Source organism: Phallusia mammillata, chromosome 4 (genome assembly GCF_965637545.1).
Source record: "Phallusia mammillata chromosome 4, kaPhaMamm4.hap1.1, whole genome shotgun sequence".
Classification (NCBI taxonomy): domain Eukaryota; kingdom Metazoa; phylum Chordata; class Ascidiacea; order Phlebobranchia; family Ascidiidae; genus Phallusia; species Phallusia mammillata.
Window position 1 is genome coordinate 27980325 of NC_137255.1, and position 19990 is coordinate 28000314.

At 34.4% G+C, this 19990-nt stretch overlaps 1 protein-coding gene across 1 annotated transcript in view; it reads right to left on the bottom strand.

Moving 5' to 3' along the window:
* Window positions 1-13: 13 nt before the first annotated feature.
* The window catches only part of LOC145223728 (sushi, von Willebrand factor type A, EGF and pentraxin domain-containing protein 1-like), a 35520-nt gene continuing 15543 nt past the window's right edge, over window positions 14-19990 (bottom strand). The window contains exons 21-46 of the mRNA XM_080090119.1: window positions 19132-19347; window positions 18439-18627; window positions 17993-18056; window positions 17304-17425; window positions 16931-17041; window positions 16561-16730; window positions 16094-16155; window positions 15536-15610; window positions 15363-15466; window positions 14648-14776; window positions 12803-12946; window positions 11740-11835; window positions 11301-11399; window positions 10941-11025; window positions 10421-10530; window positions 8891-8965; window positions 8047-8169; window positions 7317-7508; window positions 6411-6611; window positions 5746-5958; window positions 5391-5588; window positions 4563-4745; window positions 3847-4038; window positions 1924-2112; window positions 381-578; window positions 14-33 (exon numbers count right to left, since the gene is read on the bottom strand). Of these exons, the coding sequence (XP_079946245.1) occupies window positions 14-33; window positions 381-578; window positions 1924-2112; window positions 3847-4038; window positions 4563-4745; window positions 5391-5588; window positions 5746-5958; window positions 6411-6611; window positions 7317-7508; window positions 8047-8169; window positions 8891-8965; window positions 10421-10530; window positions 10941-11025; window positions 11301-11399; window positions 11740-11835; window positions 12803-12946; window positions 14648-14776; window positions 15363-15466; window positions 15536-15610; window positions 16094-16155; window positions 16561-16730; window positions 16931-17041; window positions 17304-17425; window positions 17993-18056; window positions 18439-18627; window positions 19132-19347 (3560 nt within the window). The remainder of the gene's footprint in view (window positions 34-380; window positions 579-1923; window positions 2113-3846; window positions 4039-4562; window positions 4746-5390; window positions 5589-5745; window positions 5959-6410; window positions 6612-7316; window positions 7509-8046; window positions 8170-8890; window positions 8966-10420; window positions 10531-10940; window positions 11026-11300; window positions 11400-11739; window positions 11836-12802; window positions 12947-14647; window positions 14777-15362; window positions 15467-15535; window positions 15611-16093; window positions 16156-16560; window positions 16731-16930; window positions 17042-17303; window positions 17426-17992; window positions 18057-18438; window positions 18628-19131; window positions 19348-19990) is intronic.

Here is a 19990-nt window from a genome sequence, read left to right on the forward strand (position 1 = left end):
TTTTTTTACACAATTATGTCAAAACAACATCCACTAGGGAAACAGAACAGTTGGGATACCAATAACATCCAAATCACCCAATAGATTTTTTGAAATTGATATGTACCAAACCATGTGTAATTAATATCAATCCCAGCAGTTTAACAGACTAAATAAAATAAAATTATTTTTTACATTGTTGTGTTTTTTACAGTGTTGTTGTCAACAATTTTTACTCCAAGCACACAAAAAATTGAGAAAAAAGTGTTTCTATAGCACTTCACACTTAATTAAAAATAATTTCTTTAGTACTCTTTACATAGTAATAAAGATATTTTTCGAAAGGTCTGTTTTCCAAAGTCCTAAGATATTTGTCACAATCTGTTTTTCCAGAAACTTGCCTTCACATTGGACTGAAGCATAACTTGGGGTCCATAAACCATTCAGAGCACAGCGAGCAGTTACATACTTCGCTGTATCTGCAAACTTAAACCCATTTACACATGTGATGTTGAGAAATGAATTGAACTTGTAGCTCTCGATCCAAATTTGTGCGTTTTCAACAGGGTCAGGAGTGTTGCAATCAAATGATGTTTTATCTGAAATAAAGATTATTTCATAGAGAACGCAAATGCCCAAATGTACATGTATTTGACTTTCAGCACAATTTAATCTTCGGAACAGTATACATGATCTTTTTATGAGTCCAATGTGACATATAATGGTCAAAATAGACATAAAAGTGACATGCTTAATTATAGTGACATTTTGGCAAACACCCATGTGGCCTCATATCATTGACATCGCCTAATATTCACTGATGAGCATTTGTCTTGTTTGAACAATAAAGCATGTCCCTAAATATATATTTACATTATACCAGAAATTGTCGTGGATGGGCAATATCTAAACCTCCAACAGCCGCCATGCATACCGACGATAACTGTGCAAATTGTTAAAAGACTCGAAATTTGAGAGGACTGTCTCAACTGCCAACAGAATCAGTCAGTAAATTAGAAAGTAGGAATATATATTTCGCCTAATAATGGCATCATCAGTTCCTGAAAAACGATAGATCAACACCAAAATATCAAGAATGTAAAACAAACACAATGTTCTAAGCAACTCAACAACGTGAGTGTCGCCAAACACAAAATCGTTAAAAACCTTGCAAACCCAGCAACGCCTGGAAAACCTAAAGGTAACACCTGTGAAAACCTGACAAGACCTACACCGTGGACAAATGTAAAGAGAAAAAGGGGGGGTGGGAAAAAGAAACCAAGGCGCTCGCAACTAAAAGCCGATAAAACGATAAAAAAGATAAAATGAAGATAAAATTAAAAAATTAAACTGCCGTAAACCGTACCCAAAGACCGTGCAATTACTGACCACAGACACACACAAGTCACACACAAGTATGAAACACAATCACGAAAATTATCGAATCTTGGGCCCCTTTTTCTCTTTACATTTGTCCACGGTGTAGGTCTTGTCAGGTTTTCACAGGTGTTACCTTTAGGTTTTCCCGGCGTTGCTGGGTTTGCAAGGTTTTTAACGATTTTGTGTTTGGCGACACTCGCGTTGTTGAGTTGCTTAGAACATTGTGTTTGTTTTACATTCTTGATATTTTGGTGTTGATCTATTGCGTTTTTCAGGAACTGATGATGCCATTATTAGGCGAAATATATATTCCTACTTTCTAATTTACATTATACTACTTCTACATATATCTTAGGCTAAATGTGTTAACATTTTTGCATTCATGCCCAGAATTCCCCATCTGTACATACAAATTGTCATAAAAGTGCAAGTATGTTTTACCATACTGATTGAAAATCACAGAACTTTTAAATGTGCTACAATTCAAAACAACATTTTACCTCAAATACAAATCTCAATACTGTATGATAAAAATACAACTTCATCAAATAAAACAATACTAACGTAGACATTTGATAAACTTTGGTTCTGGATGCCATTGGCCATCCTTGCCACAAGAAACTTCTATATGGTTTCTGTGTCGTGAAAGATAATATCCTTCATCACAAGTGTATTGCACTACTTCACCCTGAGTGTAGTTTGTTGAAGAGTGATGAGCATTGGCAACTGGAAACAGAGAAGAACACAGAACCGCTGCAATGGAAATATACAAAAAGTGTTAGTTTTATTTCTTAGCTATATACCAGGGGTCGCCAACCCGTGGCTCCGGAGCCGCATGCTGCTCTTTGATCCCTGTGATGCGGCTCAGGTCTTAAAATTACCGAATGTTTATAACATTTTATTCGATTAAGCTGAACACGAAAGTCTAAAATGAAAATTACGGTGCAATAACATGACCGTGTCCGCTTCTGGTAACTGGTGGCGCGATAACACAAAAAGTGAGATACTGTTTTGATTTGCAGTGGTTTTGGTTGCAGCCTATGTGCGCGCGCAACAATACCTGTTTGTTGTCTCACAAGAACACAAGAAAATTAGCGTCTGAAGCAAACAGAACATTTTAGTACCACCGGGATAGATTCGTTTGCTTTTACTGCTGACGAGACTGGTTTACCAGGGTACCTAATATGCGAAACTTGCTAAAAAGTCAAGCGTCGTGAGACAAAAAAAACGCTTTTGCATTGGCATTTTATTTCATATTTCAAAACAGCTTTGTGGCTCCCAGTGTTTTTTTACTGTGTAAAACTGGTCCAAATGTCTCTTTGTGTTGTAAAGCTTGGCGACCCCTGCTATATACTGTGAATGACATCACAAACATGGTGGACTCATTGTAAACATAACACATTTAGGAATTGTTTGCCCAATGAGAAAAAAGGAACCAAAGAAGCAGACACACCAAATTTTTTAACCCCTTTAAAGCCATGGAGTTTTTTTATTTAAACAAACGACCTGTTCCACATAACGTAAAGGCCAAAATGATTATTAATATATAAATATTAAATATTTTAATCATTTTTAGTGTTTTACACAAAACTGACCCAAGAGGTTATGTAGTTTACAAGTTTTATATTTTGGAAAGATTTTTTACCGTCCCCCAAAGTTTGTTCTTGACAAAGTTAAATCAATCAATCATCCACAGGGATTCAAGTCAAACTTATCCCTGGAAGTTCATGAAATAGGCTATTGCTGCCAGGCATACTGTATAACAAAGTATTGCTCATCCAGCAGTTTTTAAAAACTGCTGGATGAGCAATACTTTGTTATCCCTGGAAGGTTATTATGATACATTTGGCAAATCATTGACTGAAACCACTATCCCGCATAAAGCTTTAATAAACTACAACTCATTATTTCTCTAATTCTAAACTTATGACTATGTAAACTATTTGTATGAAGTACAAAATGACTCAAATAAAACTGTTTTTAAAAACACTTTAAGACAGTGGTTCTTAACCTTTTTGGTGTGGTTTCCCACTAAAGTCAACCACCAACTTCGAATTTTCCCCTCTGTTATTTTTATAATGATGTTTTGTGCCCTACGTTAACAAAAAAGTATTCCTTAAATGAAATAATTTTGTGAAGCGATTTGGTCTGGACCCTAATGGTATACTGCAATCTTATTTAGTTTAAATGGTGCTTTTGTGAGAATTTTTTGGAATATTGAAGAGTCTCCTCTGATTGCATTAGTCATTTATTGCATCACAATCAACAAAGGAAAGGCTTTATTTGCGCACAACAATAAAGTTGTTAATGGTTTTAGTCTTGTCTGTGATATAACAAAGGGCCTTGATTGGTAAGTAACTTTCAACGGTTAATTCAAAGCCGGATTCGACCCTCGGGCCCGAGTTTGGTTACCTGACTGACATAATTTCCCTCTAAAAACATTAAATTTCCCACCGGTTAAGAACCACCGCTTTAAGACTTAATGACCTTTGCATGTAAAATCATTATGTAGTGTGTCCCAGTTTCCTGTATGTAGACATCTGATAGTAACCTGGGTCTTGACTGGATTTATCCAGAAACCTTCATTGCAACGCACAGTGACTAGGTCCAAGTAATTGTGACTGTCACCGATAAATGTGGCATTAATTGTTACAGTAGCCGGGTCAATGCAGTCAACAACTGAAATAAGAGACAACACAAAAAAATAAACATTTGTGGAATTTAACTTTTCAAACAAGAGGAAAGTGGTGAGAATAAATGTCCCAAATTAAATTTTTGACACTTATCTACAGTACATTATGTATAGTGGGCAAATAAAAGTGTTTTTGCAGGGGCAAGTACAGCACTCATTGCTGATATATAAGCTGTTGATGCCAGGCATAATATCAACTTTATAGAGCTCTTCTGGCAATTAAATCTGTGCACCAATGTTTCAACATCATATACACATTGCTAATGCTCAGTACTGATTAAATATGTCCTCCTTTTTATTTTGTGGTAAGCAAGTTCGGTTAGTAGTTGCTAAAACTAAAGATGACCAAGAATAAATCTGATAACTTTATTTCTGAGAAGCATGTTACCCTGATACCGATAGCCAATGGATACATTAGTATGTAATATTCTGTGCAGAAAACAAATAATACTGTTTTACATTGAGTATGTAAAACTAGAAAAAAAACTGTGATGCAATTTAAAGTTCATACCCTTGCACTTGGGTGGTGGGTTGTCCCATGAGGTGTTTGCCAGACAAGTGATATCAAAGTTATAAACATTTCTCTCCAACCAGTAGCCCTTGAAACAATGGTATCGGACTCTGCTACTGAAAGTAAACTTGGAACCTTCCATGTAAGCGTTTTCTGCTTGAGCAGGAGATCCACACTCAAGTACTGCAATAAAATGTCTCATTGAGCGTTGCAAAATTGCATTTGCACAGAAACAGAAGCATTTAAAAAAATATTCAAAAACAGGGTGTGACAGAAATTGTTAAATTTTGGTGGGCCAAAGTTAGTTTATTTTCTCCACATAAATTGTTTTCTGGTAATATTTACCACAGCAAAAAAAACTCATCTTCAGTATTTAACTGTAAAGCCAACTTTGAAAACACTATGAGGACTTCTGTGAATTAAGAATTAACACTCAGCATTTTCTCTATTAAACATTCAGCAAATAAGATTATCAGCATCAGTCACAAGATTTAAAAAAATGTTTTGTCTTGTAACAGCCAAGTTGAGCTTATCATTTGGTAAAAAGTTGTACAAGGCGGAAATAGTTGCATAAAGTTGTGACATCAAAAAGGGCAACAAAGTGGAAAGCACAAATGGTAAACAAGCTGCACCTACACAGATTGGTAACAACTGCACATTCCAATAAAACATGAGCAACACTTTTATTTTATGGTTCGTTATTATGTGTGACTGTTGTCAACATTGGTCATACTGAGTCATTTGTGACTCATGTAAAAATATGCACGACTGTGTACAAAAATAATAGTAAATACACCAAATAAAAACTTCTTTACACCATTCACTCACATTTGCACTGCACAATATCAAACTGCTGATCCCACTTCCCACTGGCCAGGCAGTTTATTTCCCATCTTGTAACAGGAATAGGTCTGTTTAGTGAACCAAACCCTTCCTTGCATGTGTAAGTGATAGTGGATTTGCAGATGGTATATGGAGCATGTAAAGTAGCATGTAGTCGTGGTCGTGGGGTTGGACATTCAACAGCTAAAAACAGATTGAGAACAACATATTAGTCTCAAAGAGTTATACTTTTACGTTTACATGTTTGTTCAATTTTATAGTCAGTGGGCAGGCAACAACTAAATGTGCTATGCTCATAATAAATCCTGTTCAAATTTGCTAAATTTTGACATAAGCTAACCTGTGCACTTGAGGTATACTGGATTTGGATGAAACAACTCATCTTCCTTGCACACAAAGTCATACGACTTATAACCTTTCTCCATCATCAACCAATAACCTTCATGACATGTCAAGGTCACAACATCACCAATAGCTAACATTGATTTGTTTGAAGACTCAAATGTAAGGTTGCCATGGGAAAAATATCCACCACGGAAGCTACAGGATTTCTCTGCAAACGGAAACAAAATTTAAGAAATCTTTAATCTTTAGGCAACATTTAGGATTTTTACAGATATCAAACATTCTGCAAATAGATAGTGACAGCTAAGTTAAATAAAATATGTATTCACAGCATATGGAACACAAACTAAATAAAAACGCTTTATTATGTAGCTATAATGTAAGTTGGAACAGGCACCAAAACATTTTAAATAAGAGTACTATTACAGACATAACCCAGTTACCTTTGTGAAAAATTATGCAATGAAATTGAATTTGTAACTAACCAGAATGGTCTTACTTTATATTTGTAATAATTTACCCAGCATGCAATGAATTTTAAAACTTAGTATAAAATTGCCCACTTTCACATAAAAACCTGTATCTTTAATGTGTGCTTTACAAATTGAATAGCTAAAATGTAATGATCAATGCAAATCACTAGAAATTTTTTTTCCCTACTTTCACAATGCATGTCGTCATTGAGTGGAAACCATGTTCCATTTTCTTGACATGTTGTTGAAAATCCTGTTATCAATTTAATTCCTCTTTGTTTGTATCCCGCATTGCATTGATACAACAAAACTGTTTTGTAAATGAATGTTGTTCGTGGAAATACCAAATGGGCATTTTCTGGACTTGTAGGAGCTGAACATGTTGCAACTGTAGAGATGAAAAGTTAAACTAAGAACAAGTTATCACACATTACACACTAAACAGGCTCTCTCTGTAAATCTATACTTTCTTTCAAATTTGAAGGCAAAATAAGCAATATTTATGTTGTTAATAATCAGATAGACCAGGGATTGGCTATCTCTACCATTTATGCCAAAGTAATTTTGGCATGCCAAACAATGTTTCCAGTTTGTGTTTAAGTACATGTTGATATATGTCAAACAACAGCATTCCTGGTTTAAGATTTGTTATGTAAAAGCCCTTTAAAAAAAGTCCATTTACTAGTACAGCACCAGTTACCACAAAATATTAGCAAACATACCCATAACCGTTTCGACATAACAAGTATACAAATAAAAATTCAGGGTAGAAATAGGAAATTATTTGAAACAGGAACACCGAAATGAAACATTTGGTGTGCTGCTTACAAAAACATTGTTACCAATAGTACCTTATAGCCCAATACCCCCACCTAAAACGTAACCATGAGACTTAATAACTTGTGTTAAAATGTCCGTGCATCGCAAATCTATTTTCTATTGCAGGTGGGTCTGCAAAAATAATACCAATGTTTAAACTGGTACATTGAGAAAAAATTTGACAACCGCTAGAATATATCTTTTTTCAAACAAGCAGTCTAATTAACCAAGTTGAAGTTGACATAAATATGTAAAACGTAAAAGCTGTTTTCACCTTTGCAAGAAACATGAGATGGAGACCATTGGGCAGTGATTCCATCACATTGTATAGAGATAGATTTTATTTTGCTGCTTTGTTCCACCCAATAGCCTTTGTTGCACTGAACTTCCCATTTACTGCCAGCCAAAGTACTGCTGCCAATCATATTAGCGCTGCTGACAAAAACTGGATAGGGGCATCTGATTGCTAAAATACAGGTTTAAACATTGATGAAACATTTGGTTTCATTTTGTGCATAAAACATTTAAAGTTAACAACACTAATGTAAAATAAGTAGTTACAAATACTGCTTGGGACATCATGCAAAAGTCTTACACATAAATTTAACATATATCAGCCGTACTGGATCTAAAAAGTTTTACATCTTTGGAAATTAGCAATCTTCAGCAACAATATAAAGTGTAACAAATTATCAATTTTTATTCCAAACAGCAAAAAGATGTTGACAGTATTACACAAAAGGTCTGATGCTTTATGTTTAAGAGTACAGGCATGAAAATTGAAGTCAATGTACATCATACTAACCAAATAGGGTATGCCAGAGTATTGCAGCACAGGTAAAAAGTGTTAAAAAAACAATGTTTTCATAATAAAACAATAACATAAAATGCAACAAATCATTAAATTTTATCAAACTGTTTTTATAATAACATACGATTCTATTGTAATTCATGCATAGGTACTGACTCAATTCCCTGCAAGACCAACACAGAGGTTTACATACCGATGCAGCGTACAGAGCTTGGTGCTGGTGTCCATTCACCATCATGAGTGCACATAACATCGGCAGATGCTATGCCTGGTTGTATCCAATGCTTGTCAATGCACTTGTAGGTAATGTTTGCACCTTGACAAGATAGCAAAGACATGAAACCTTTAGAGTAGGGGTGCACAACCCAATCAGGGTCTTTGTCGGAATTTCTAATGTAATAGGCCTGTCACAACATGAGGAGTAATGGCTTGAAGAATGAAATTAACATTTTTCGTTTTAATGACAAGTTTGGAAACATTTATTTACAGAAAAATCTGTTAGCATTCTGATTTACGACAAATATATTCCACTATAAAAGCATCAGTGTCTGAAAACAACTTAAAAACCAGGGTATATAAATTAGAAAAAGGCTAGTAGTGCTGTCCATAATATGACTGGCATATAACTGAAAGCCTTCCACACAAAACCGACTGTAAGCACACAGTAAAAGATAAGATAATGCAGGAAAACTAAAAACTGTAACAGCATTTGTAAAAATACAAACCAGGAAAGAAATATGTTTCTTACACAATAGTAAGATCATAAATACACAAATCTTCTTATTGCCTAAGTACATGTAAAGCATCATGCAAGTTACAATAACTGCACACATTGTATATACCTATGACAGTCTCATTTTGGCCCATAGGACCTCATGTTTTGCACTTCCATGTTATGAATAAAAACTACTAACAAAACTCAAATCAGATATTTGTTAAATGCTAGTTTGTTTACAAACAGCAAGGTTGGAGTCCATAGATTGAAGCACAAACAGCATTCATTTAATTTATTTAAACTGAACAAATTTGTTCTTTACCTGAATTAAAATCTCCAGTGCCGGTTCGTATCAAAGTTGCTCTAGCGACAAGGCCAGGTGCTTTGCAAGTTGTTCCTAAAATAAAACCAAACAAGAAGCGTTTGCTACAAATTTAACATCATTATTATTCTATTATTTTCTTAAATTTTCAGTTGGACCAACCAAAAGTTGACTTTTAGTTCACAAAACAACACTCTATAGATTTCATTATTACCCTATATTACTATGACAAATTACTTTTCTTTGCAGATTCTATACGAACGTCATTGAAAAAATATAGCTAAATACTAGAAGGGTGGCTTAGCACATATTGCCATTGCACATGAGTTGAGTTGAGTTTATACACTGTGACCTATTTCTTAACATATATTTACATCCCACACTTATTTTATATTGGATCCCATGTCATCCACTGTCTTTTATAACCTTGGTTGTTTCTGCAAGCATGCAAAGTTGTAAACACATGCAAAGTTGTAAATAATGCATTTCAAGAGATAACAATGAGAAAGTTTGGCATTGTAACGTCAAACACAGTGATCAGTACTGTGCTTAAATAAATGCGCTGTATGGATTACAGACTATTCAAATTCATTCCATTCATACATTTGTTAAGGTTTTTCTATTTTATGACTATCTGAGAAAAAAGTGTTAAATACTGAGAAAATAGGCTAAAACACAACTAGTGGGGTAAATGTTGGGGTTGAACATAGCAAACAACAACTATACACTCCATAAGCTGTCCAAATTTCATCAAATTCAGACAATGTTTTAAAAATTCATCCTTTTTAGGGGGCTAGAGGGGTAAATATTGGGGTTACAGGGTTAAACACAACAGTTAACACGAATAAATGACAAATTCTGCAAGCTTTTTAAATTTCACTACATTCCGACACCGTTTAAAAATCTCACCCATTTTAGTGGGTCAGTGGGGTAACTGGGTTTACCACCCAAAAGTATAAAATATGAAACCACGATGACCCAATTAACAGTCATGTAAAATTTTATCCAAATCGAACGATGTTTAAAATTCTGACCACTACAGGTGTTATCAGCAACATTCGTCAACGCTTCTGATGTCATAAGGCTGTTAATACCCCTCTGACTGGCATGTGCAAAAATGTCCATCAAGTAATGCATAATCACAAGTACCATATGTACTAGTGCCTTTCTTACACCATTACACCACAGAAATCTTTCGTTTGTGGTGTGCAGCAACATACAAAAACATTTTTCACTTTGGGGTCTAGCGGGGTAAATACTGGGGTTATCAAGTCAAACAAAGCAAATGGCACATCTGCATTACTATATCTACCATCTGTGAAAGTTTCATCCAATTTCACCAAACATTTCATGCCAAAAGTGCATGGACAAACTTCGGCAGAAAAAAAAACTGAGTGAAATCAAGATGTGTCCCCTTCAGGGAAGAGGGCCCATAATAACAGCCCAAATATAGATAATAATTGCCATGCTTTAATTTTCAAATGTTTGTGCAAACATATTTATGTACAAAGTGTTTTAAAGTAAGCTTACGTTTACAAGAATGACTTTTTGGATCTGGTGAGTAGCTGGTATCTGACTGACAGCGAAACAGTTTGGAACTTTTCCCATCTCCAAAGTGATAACCAGTGTCACATTTGTACCTGTAAATCATAAAGAATAGGTTCTATTTAACTGAGTTTTCTTGACCTTGCAAACAACAACCCCCAAAACTCTAGGTATTTATTTTATTTTGTTCAGTAAAAAATAATAAACGAATGTTGGATGGCTACCATAACCAATTACAGTCCATCTCGTGTCACCAGCGGCACTGATGAGACCTTACAGGTCAAAAGCTCATCATTTATTGGCTTGATGCTTTGACAATTATACAGGTGTAACATTTTAAAATATGTTGTGAGCACAAATAATTGAATCAACTTTGAGGTAACAATGTTTTAAAACTGTTGCAAATACAATAAATAATTCCTACACTTGCTGTTAAAACGGGGTATTTTGTGAAGATAAATGTTTAAATAATGTTTTGTCTCTACGTTTGGCCAGTTTAACTTACTCCACCACAGAGTCAAATGCCACTTCACCAGTAGCAACAAAATAAGTAGCATGAGCAACTGCACCAGGATCTGGACAAGTTATACCTGAAAAAAAAGGGTTTACAATTTTAAATGCAGCCACATATTGGTAAGGTCAGTTTTTAAAGCTTTAATGTCTTAAACAGGTCAAATACTTAATGTAGTATGATGCTTTTATTACACACAAACAACTTAAGAAATAAACATATGTTTCAATGTATTTTATTGAGGTTAAAACTAACAAACTTTATTTATCGAACAACATCAAGATTCCAAAAAATAATAGACCAAGATTTTAAAGTCATAACAATCTTTAAAAAAACATAAGTTAAGTTACATACGATTGCAATGAAAATGTTTCTTTGGATCAGGTTCCCATAAAGCATTTATTCCACATTTTGTAACTTGGAAGGAAGTTTTAGCTGATTCAAACCAATAACCTAAAAAACAGGAAATTTTAAACTGGCTTGGATTTTCTTTGAACAAGTTTGCAACAATAAAATTCTTGCTATTTATTGGTTTAGACCAGTGTTTCTCAAACTTTTATCCTATACCGCCCCCTTTAGGTCTACATAATTTATAAATGCCCCCCTTCAATATGACAAAAATTAAATGATCTTATCTGATAACTGAAGTTTTAACACTTAAAATATAAAATGCTAATTCAACATGATACCACTAACTGCAGACAATGCACATTGCTTTCAACTTGGTACCAGGGATGGGCCAAAACTGCAATTGTTCTGTTTGGTCGTTCAAGCTCAGTGCATTGTGACTTACCTGTAATACAAGTGTAAGTGACTTTGCTGCCAAGTGTCCAAACCAAACCAGTTGAAACTCCGTACAAGATTGGGGGAGGTGAAAGACATACAAGTTCTAGAAAAATGTGTTTTTGACATACAAGGTCAAGTGTATTCAAAAAAAATTAGTTTTAGTTTACTACAATATAGTGATACAGTGGATGTGCTATCTATAAAAGGAACCTATGATTTAAATTGCTTGATGTAAAAACTAAGGATGAACCAAAACTGCAAATGACCTGTTTGGTCAGGAACCAAGCATCTCATGTTAATGCTTGGTAACGAGTGCTCCGGTTCTGGCTCAGCTCATCCCTTGTAATAACCTCATTTCCCCCCATAAATTCACATGTTTAAGCAACACCAAAATAAATAGCTGTAATTCAGCGAATGCACAATAGTCAGGTCATATGAAAGCTGAGCAAAACAAGCCCACATAGTTCTATTTGAATAAGGAACTATTGATGCCATTTAGGCATAATCCTTCACATGCTGACTGATTTTGTTTTAACCAATAATTTTATCGTCTATTGGTTTTATAAACTGTGTAGTATATTATAAATCACGAGTCACCAGAGACTCAGTACGACAGATGGAGACAACAGTCGCATATAATAACAGACTGAAAACTTTGACAAGTGTTTTACAACGCTTCTGCCGTCCTTATCTACCTTCTTTTGCCCTGCGCCACAGATTGAGCGTTTTTCCTTTTCTTTACATCTTTACTAGTGCGTGTTTGGCCGCGCCATCTGCAGGTCCCAGTTCTACTTTACTGTCAGCAGGTTTTAATACGTTTGTTTGTGCTTTATAGTTTAACTTGCATACCATTTTTTAGCGCTGTTTTGTTTTTAGAAACTGACGATGCCTATTACTTAGGCGAAATATATATGTCTAATAAAACGGTGGACGACTTCAGACTTGTCAAAGTTTTCAGTCTGTCTATTGGTTTTACAGTTTTTTAGAACAGTGGTTGTCAGTTTAAGCCCTGCAGTTAATGGTTTAGGGCTTTTAAAACATACAAACATGAAATTACACATTTAACCAACCAATGCATTTGAACACATCCAGATTTGGAAGCCACTTTCCAGTTTCATCACATGTCAATTCAATTTCAACAACTCCTTTTTTCAATGAGTAACCAGGTTCACATCTGTAAGTTGCATTGGTGGCATATGTCGGTGCACTACCAACTAAAACAAAATAATCCATTTATTTACAAATATGATCTAATCTAAAGGCAAAAAACGGCGATCTTAAAAACATTTGATGACACCTAGAAGTTGTAATGCTGACTTTATTACTGTAAAATACATTTATTACTGTAAAATGTATCTGCAACCTGTGGAAATAACTAGAAGGGTGGCTTATCACATATTGCCCTTGCATATACACTATAACCTATTTTAAAACATAAATATATTTTCTATTCTTATTTTGTACTGGGTCCCATATTAGTCACCGTCTTTAGTCATTTAGTCATTTCTGCAGGCAAAAACTCATGGGTCCCCACACATGCAAAGTTGAAAATAATGCAATTCAAGAAATAACCATGAGAAAGTCGGGTGTTGTAAGGCAAAACACAGTGATCGGCACTGGGCTTAAATAATAATACTATGTAGAATACAAACTATAAAATTAGGTTCACCCCAGATATTGTTTGAAGTATGTCCTATTTAACGTTTTAAAAACCTGACCCATTTTAGGGGGCTAGTAGGGTAACTAATTGGGTTCGACACACAAACTAAAAAATATATAAAAACCACAATGACTCAATCAATAGTACTGCAAAATTTCAGCCCAATCCGCCAATGTTTAAAATTTCGACCACTAGAGGTTTTTTGAGCAACAACCGTTAATGTTTCTGACGTCATAGGGCTGTTAACAAGCCCCTAGCCGCAAAAACGACCACCAAGCAACCCACCAACGAGTAACATGCAACTGGTTGCCCTTGTAACACTATTGCGCCAAAGAAATCTTTCGTTTGTGGTGCCCAGTAACATACAAATACGTTTTACACTTTAGGGGCTTGTGGGGTAAATGTTAGGGCTACAGGGTCGAACACAACAATTGACACCTATAAATGGCATACTATACAAGAAATCCAAATTTCAGCCAATTCTGACACTGTTTAAAAACTCACCCATTTTAGGGTGCTAGCAGGGTACATACTGGGGTTATCAACAAAAACAAAGTGGGATGCACATCTACATGAATATATGTACCATCTGTGTAAATTTCAGCCAAATCCATCAAACATTTGATGGAAAAATGAGTCTGACAAACTTTGGATAAAAACACCCATTTTATGGGGCGAGCGGGGTAAATACTGGGGTTATCAACAAAAACAAAGTGGGATGCACATCTACATAACTATATCTACCATCTGTGTAAATTTCAGCCAAATCCATCAAACATTTGATGGAAAAACGAGTCGGACAAACTTTGGGAAGAAAAAAAAAGAAGAAAAAAAAGAAAAATAACAAAAACAATTTGAGTAAAATCAATATGTGTCCCCTTCAGGGAAGGGGACCCATAAATAAGCTCAAAAAGATACTAAAAACTAGACATCCAACCATTAGTGAGACAAACAATAATGACCTGAAGGAAGTAATAGGATGTAACAGAAAAAAATGGAACACAACACAAAAATAACATTCACTGCAAGGGCTGTCAACAAAAATAGATATAAAATAGATAAAAACTACAGGTTTAATGGCATCACATGTTATATTCCTGTGAGTGTTTGACAAAAACAGGTAGTGTTTTGAATTTTTACCATCACTATTGTAAGTAATGATTGAACATCGCTTTTATGGATGAAAAAAAAAATTGGCAGATTTCGATGCAAGAAACAAACAACAAGAAATTATCCTTTTCAACAAAACTCTTACGCAATTTGAATGTAGCTTTAGTGACTGTCTTCAAAGGTGGGCATTGTTGAATAATGCACTTCACTTCGTGTATAGGAAGATTCCATGTGCCATATCTTGTACATGTGCTTGTGTAACTTGTTGAAACACCTACAATTCATTAACTGACAAAAGTATTTTGAGACAGATCACAATTCCTTATGTTTGATACATACAAGGATTTGCCTACAAGGATTCCTATTTGACAAAAAGGAATAACATAATTAAAGCAGCAATATATCAGTATTTAAGCATCTGAGCAACACAATCATTTGAAAACTTTCCAGTCACAAAAATGATATTATTTAGTAGTCGATAAAAGTATTCATGATGATGTAGCATTTCTATTTATCTGGTTCTTAAACTGTGAATATTTACTGGTAAATAGGTGATTTGAAATTTTGCAGTGACAAAATTATCATTTATAAATTCTTTAATGTCATAGTCGATATTTTTAGTATTTTTAAAATAGGGGAAACATGAAATTCATCTGGTTATTGGTCAGAGTAATATATACCCACTTCGCTTGCTTAATGTTTCTACAATGTCTGTTGTCACCAATAACCGAGTTTTGTAAAGCATTGATATTATTATCAAGTCATTTTAACACCCATTTGGACCAGCAGATGTGAAAAGCCAAAAAAATATTTATAGTAAGTAAACTTTATATAACTTGTATGTTATACATACAACTTACTTTTTAAAGAACAAATATTATTGCTAGATTGAACACCAGGCAACCATGTTGTACTTGTATCGATGGCTGAGTCCAGGTTAACACTGTCACTGTCTGGCTTGGGTCTGTATGAATGTAATAGCTTTAAATCAAAATGAAGGATACTTCAAACAATTTTAATGGGTATTCATTACCTTAAAACATTGCTTGTGCCTTTGCTGACAATTAACAATGTGTTCCCAGATATTGATGCACAGTCCCATTTCTGCCTGAGAAAAAATACAACAACCTTTATTTTATATAGGTTTATGTCATAATGATTTAATATTTTAAACTAATACAACAGATGATTAATCACATTACTAATTTGCCAAGATTTATGTGCAATTATCTTAACAATCTTTTTGAAATCTTTTTAAGTTTCTGTAGTTGGAAATTACAAACCCTCAGCAATTAGACAAATTATGCGACTACACAGATTAGTTTGTACTACATTCGGCTAGTAGTTGCAGAAGCTAACCCGAGCATTTAACAACATTTCTCCGTTAGCGATTTATTTAGATTTATCAAGATTTTTCACACAATAGTGGTAATCATAAAAGTCAAGTTTCTTTTACATGATAGTGGCAAACATGAAAGTGAATTTGTTTGCACATGTCAGTGGTTTTGCACCTTCTATCCCTGCAGGTTAAAGGTGAGAAAAAGGACATCGTGCAAAGTGTCATCACCAAAATAGTATAAATTTTACTTACTTTGCAGAAGATGTAGCACATTTTTCCACTTGAATTGCAGTTGAAGAAGCTGACAAGCACTTCTGCAAAAAAAAAAGAAATATCTTCACATACAATTATCTACACTTGTGGAAAATGACCAATAAAGCATCCACAAAGTGGCAAATAAATAAATAAACAAGATTTACATCAATGGTGATTAGAGTACATGCAAAAAATTTGCTGTTTGTGCAATAATATCTACACTAAAGATTAAAACTAAAACCACAATACCTATACAAAGAAAAGTCTATTTCGAACATAAAGTGTACGGAAAAAATATTATGATTAAATTTTTTGAGAATTATAAAAGTTTGCAGGATCTTAAACAAAGTTTGCCAAAACAGAGTGCATAAAGAAGTTAAATTAGGAAAAAAGTACGTTATAGGTTCTCTCAGAATGCATTAAGAAGTTGTATTTGGAAAAGGCTATATTTTAGGTTCTGTTACTCCTGTTGCAACGGATTTAATGTGATCTTCCTCCATCCAGATCCAAGTCTGTTCTGCTGCCTCCAGTGAGCATTGTGATGAGATGATGACACTTACACCATCAGAATCAGTTGATAAACAGCCTGATCGGTGTGGGTTGAAAATAATAAATCCTCGGCGATAACCATAACCTGAAAATACCCACAAAACATGTATTAGCTTGTACTAGCTGTAGAACTCTACAAAAAAAACTAAAAAAAAAAATTTAATTTGCCCATTAAACAACTTGAATGCATGTTTTTGGATGTTATGTTTTTATATAATTATTTCATATTTTTTAAACCATTTCAGTTTTTAGTTCTAAAGTAGGTTTGGGATAGATCATTTTTACCTTTAGAATTGCATTTGAACTGTATGGTATCGGTATACATGTAAGAAAGTTGAGTTTTTGATTTCTGTGCTGTACCATCTGGTAGTTTAACTGGGACTGCACAAGAAACACCTGCAGAAAAGAATCTCTTTTACCTAAGTCAGGTGCCAACTTTGAAATTGGCAGATATTTTCCATTTCATATTCAAATTGATTTTCTGTTTTGTAGCTTTTCTTTGTCCAAAGCCCTTAGTATTGTTCAAAGTTTACAAAAAGTGTTTCAAAAGCACACTACCCGGCAAAATATATTTGAGTGTTTAACGCTAAAAAGGAATGTATACTGAATGAAATAAGTCAGACTAAACAACCTCAATAAGTTTGGAAAATGCACTAACTTTGGCACCATCCAGTGGTTGAAGAAGGTGTCCAATTACCAAATTCATTACAATAAACTCTCAAGTCGTGTGGAACAAGAGAATATCCAACCTCACATTCGACGGTGAGATTTGCTAAATACCTAAAACAAATGCAAACATTGGGGTGTTGGTTTAGTATAGCAGAGAGCCGCTTCACAAAAACTCATTAAGTCTCTTTACTCAAGATATCAAAATTTATGGAAAATATTGGGATAAATAGATTTTTTAAATCTTGATCCAATGTAAGTCATTTTTAATGCTTCAGGTTTGCCAAATTGTAAAACCAAAAAAAATATCTGCATTCCTTTGTCATATTGGAGTGAAGCAGCCCAATAGACTTTACAGCTCTTTGGTAAATTTTGTGTACAACTCTTAAAATCTACGAATTGTAGAATCCTTTTCTAGCAAGTTCAGAATTTTTTGTTAACTCTTTAAAACGTGTTTGGGACTACTGAATTTATTTTGGATTTGACAAGCTACTTTGTGATAATATTCTTACCCAGGAAGTCAAATTTGAATTGCTTAAATGCTTTATAAATCCAGGATGTGGGATTTGCCTGTATGTTCGGAATGTGCAAGAAAAAGGAATCTACAACCCCTGGATTTTCAAAGATTAGATGCATGTTAACTAAACTGGTACTAAAAGTGTTGAAGAGGTGTTAACAAACCTATAACTTCCAGCAGAAACTTTTGCAGTGTGAGCAGGAGGTTTTACCCATGGACACAACAAAGCTGAAATAAAACACAAAAACCTCTAAAACAAACCAATATATGATTTTTTTGCTGCAGAACTTTTTGGGGATAAAAAGGGGAAAAAGGCATAAAAAAATGTTACAACTTCAGATTATCAGATCAACAATCATAATTTAATACACTTTCCATTATTAATAATTAAGAAGCAAATGCTTCCGACTCAAAATCAGTAGACACAAAGTTGTCATAATCTAGATATATATTCTGTTTACTGAAACAGTTTTGACTCAGTGATCGTGGACATTAACATGCCTACCCTACATTACATAGCATTTATATTTTCATATTATTATGATTTAACTTTATAAAAATTGTAGGTTGTGAAGTCAAGATTGGCTGAAAACCAAAAAAGCACATTTACCTTTACACACAACTACAGTTTGTGGGTTGGGTGACCATACACCACTTGTATTACACGTTATTCCTGTAACGTTATACACTCCTCTTGTGATCCAATAACCCTTCCAACATTTGTAGGTGAGAATGTGGGTGGCTGAGTCATATAGGGGATTTGCAAATGTTGCCCTTGGAGGTGGCCCACATTCTACAGCTAAAGATACATAAAAAGAAATCATATATGCATATTGTAGCAATTCATTTTAAACATTTTCTGCTTTTCCATGCGTTTTTATGTTCAGTTGATGGGCAAAACTTGTGTGTGACATACAATGTATCTGCCATTGGGCTGCCTGTTTTATTGCAAAGTAAGTATGATTTTTTCCGTTAAGTTGGTGTGTTCAAGTTAGTTCAACCTATTAGAGTCCACTGGATAGCAACAGTCCCATAACCTTGTGAACATAAGGCAATTGCACTAAATGAGCAATCTGTTTACACAATATTAACTTAGTCTGGATAAATTGCAAAACATCAAAATATTAACCTACACAAAGATGAATGAATAATTGATGAATAATTTTAGTTCAGAATTGACGCATTGGAGTTTACAAAAAACAGTAATTGCTTTTGGGTGATATGCAATGCTTAAGCATTTGGATCACAAATATTTCTGTTAAAACAATATTGTTTATGCTTGAAACAAGAGAGTGTGGCCTACATTGGCATTTGATGTTTGAGATTAGTGGCCTCCACCTTTGATCTTCATCACAACTCGAAGTTATCGACTTCACACCAGCTACACCTTGCATAGTTAATTCCGCATCACATGTGTAAGTGACTTTGTCCAAATATCTAAAATTCCCTGTTGCTATGACAACTGGTGATGTCACCATTGTGCTGTCTTTAACAGGAGGTGGATCAGGACATATTAGGCCTGCAAAAACAAATTACCTTTCATCACATAGCAAAAAATGCAACCTGTTTAACTCCGGGTTAACCAATCTGCTTGCAATATATTTCTTCTCTTTAAATCATTATGTCCTTTGTGTGCTTAGTACAATGTATAAAAATGGTTAAACCAAGGACAAAGAACTTTCAAACAACAAAAAAACAAGTATATTATTACCACAACAAACTAAATAAACACACCCCAAGTCAAAGCTAAGTACAAGAGGCAAATAGTTCTATATATTTAAACCAGTGGTTCCCAAACTATGGTACGCGTACCACTAGTGGTACGCGAAGGTCTCCAAGGTGGTACGCGAGCAACTTATTAAGTTCACACCAAACGATCGCAAATGATCTTCTATTGATTATCGTAAGCATTATTTTAATTCACACAAGTCACGTAGAGCGTGAAATTTCATACTATATTCCCTACTAAATTCTAATTCCTTGGTGTATTGACGCATTGAACTGTAAAGCAGGGTTTCTTAGTGACGAAATAGGTTTATTATGAAGTATTGAATCTGTTATTACGACGTAATAAGTCCTTAAAGTCATTTTTTGTAATAAGCTACTAGTTTTGTTGACACTAGCACTGTAGCGAGGGCGGTAAAAATTGTACTAAATATTTG